Source organism: Octopus bimaculoides, chromosome 1 (assembly GCF_001194135.2).
Source record: "Octopus bimaculoides isolate UCB-OBI-ISO-001 chromosome 1, ASM119413v2, whole genome shotgun sequence".
Taxonomy (NCBI): Eukaryota; Metazoa; Mollusca; class Cephalopoda; order Octopoda; family Octopodidae; genus Octopus; species Octopus bimaculoides.
This window is the reverse complement of record NC_068981.1, coordinates 1,812,039-1,813,698: the sequence shown is the minus strand read 5'-3', so window position 1 is coordinate 1,813,698 and position 1,660 is coordinate 1,812,039. Positions and strand designations below refer to the sequence as shown.

Here is a 1,660-nt window from a genome sequence, read left to right as displayed (position 1 = left end):
GTACATACGTAGGCTTGAATATGTTAGATGTACACAGATATATATATATATATAAAATATGAATATATAACTGTATAACTATATACGAGGTATATAATTATCATCATATGTGTGTGTGTATGTGTGTACGCATATATATATATATATATATATATATATATATATATCCCCGTCATTAAATTCTGGTGTATTTGATATATTTCGGCTGCTGTTACTGGAGTAACAATAGCGACAACATTTATAGTAGTAGTAGTAGTAGTAGTAGTAGTAGTAGTAGTAGTAGCAGTAGTAGTATCTGTTGTTGTTGTTGTTTATTTTTGTTGTTGTTGTTGTCCTCTTGTTATCTTTTAAATTTGTTTTAATTTACTTTGTGGCAGTTTCTTTGTTAATTAATTAATCAAATCAACTCAACGAATCTTTAAATGGTTGTTTTTGTATTGTGACAGCGTTACGAACTTAAATTGTTGATGCTATTCTGTAAGATGCCGTCGGTTGGTCGTAGATGCGATATGTCTCTAGCAGTTGGATATAAGGAATTGACCTGCGCAAAGGGCCGCACTAGGTGAGAAGTGGCCGTCGATGTATTGTTGCCAGTAGCAACAGGTGGCATCTGGCTTAGATTACTGCCTACTGTACTGTCATTCAGTCTCTGGCTATTGAGAGTATACATGGCTGATACGGCAGGCGTGAAGCTGGTGTTTGGGTTAGCGAAGGAATTGCCAAGCCAACCTCGTAGGCTTGTGCTTGACGTCGCGGCTAAAAGAGGCGGTTGGCTTGAAGTAGGCATGTTTTTATTGTTCATATGGATATGTGTGAGAGGCGCGGTGACACCTCGGTTCATCAAACCCGCTGACGAGGTGGCTGTGTCAGCCAGCGACCATATCCGAGGCTTCAAGCCATCGCTGTGATCGTGAGAATTCTTCAGCAGGATGTTTGCCTCATCACTGAGGGCCGAGTCGTTGCTGCTTGCACACGGCGACTCACTGACCGTAGGTCGCGATGTATCGGAGTATTCTAACCTATGGCGGGTGCTGGCAGTCGGAAGCGGGGACGAGGTTGGACTGCTCTGAAGAGATCCTGGTATCATGTTCTGAACATTCTTTTCCATATCCAAATGTGACACAATGTCTTTTGCTCGGCGACTGCACTCTTGATCTGGGGAAAGGAAAGAAAATGGAAAATATTAGAAATAATATTGAATTCAGTCAAGGCTGTAAAATATTAAACTATCACTCACACTCACATACAAGTTGAGTGAAGTCTTTTTACTCATATACAACACGAGTCAAGGCTACGAAATATTAGTTTTAAATTTTGGCAAGATCATTCTGCCGAGCTCGACTTTGCCTTTCGTCCTTTCGGGGTCGGTAAATTAAATACCAGTTTCGTACTGGGGTAGATCTAATTGACTGGCCCCCTCCCCCAAAATTTCGGGCCTTGTGCCTAGTGTAGAAAAGAAATTTTGGCACAAGGTTGGCTATTTCGGAGGGAGGGAAGGATACGTTGATTACATCGATCCCAGTGTTCAACTGGCATTTATGTTATCGGCCCGAAGGATGAAGGGGAAAGTCGATCTCGGCAGAATTTGAACTCAGGACATAAAGCCGGACGAAATACCGCTAAGCATTTTGCCCGGCGTGTTAACAATTCTGCCATCTCA

The 1,660-nt window shown here is 41.7% G+C and overlaps 1 protein-coding gene across 1 annotated transcript in view; it reads right to left on the bottom strand.

Annotated features, from left to right (window-relative positions):
• Positions 1–148: 148 nt before the first annotated feature.
• Positions 149–1,660, bottom strand: part of LOC106872663 (iroquois-class homeodomain protein IRX-6) — a 235,715-nt gene continuing 234,203 nt past the window's right edge. The window contains exon 5 of the mRNA XM_052974557.1: positions 149–1,155. Within this exon, the coding sequence (XP_052830517.1) occupies positions 449–1,155 (707 nt within the window). The 3' untranslated portion in view covers positions 149–448. The remainder of the gene's footprint in view (positions 1,156–1,660) is intronic.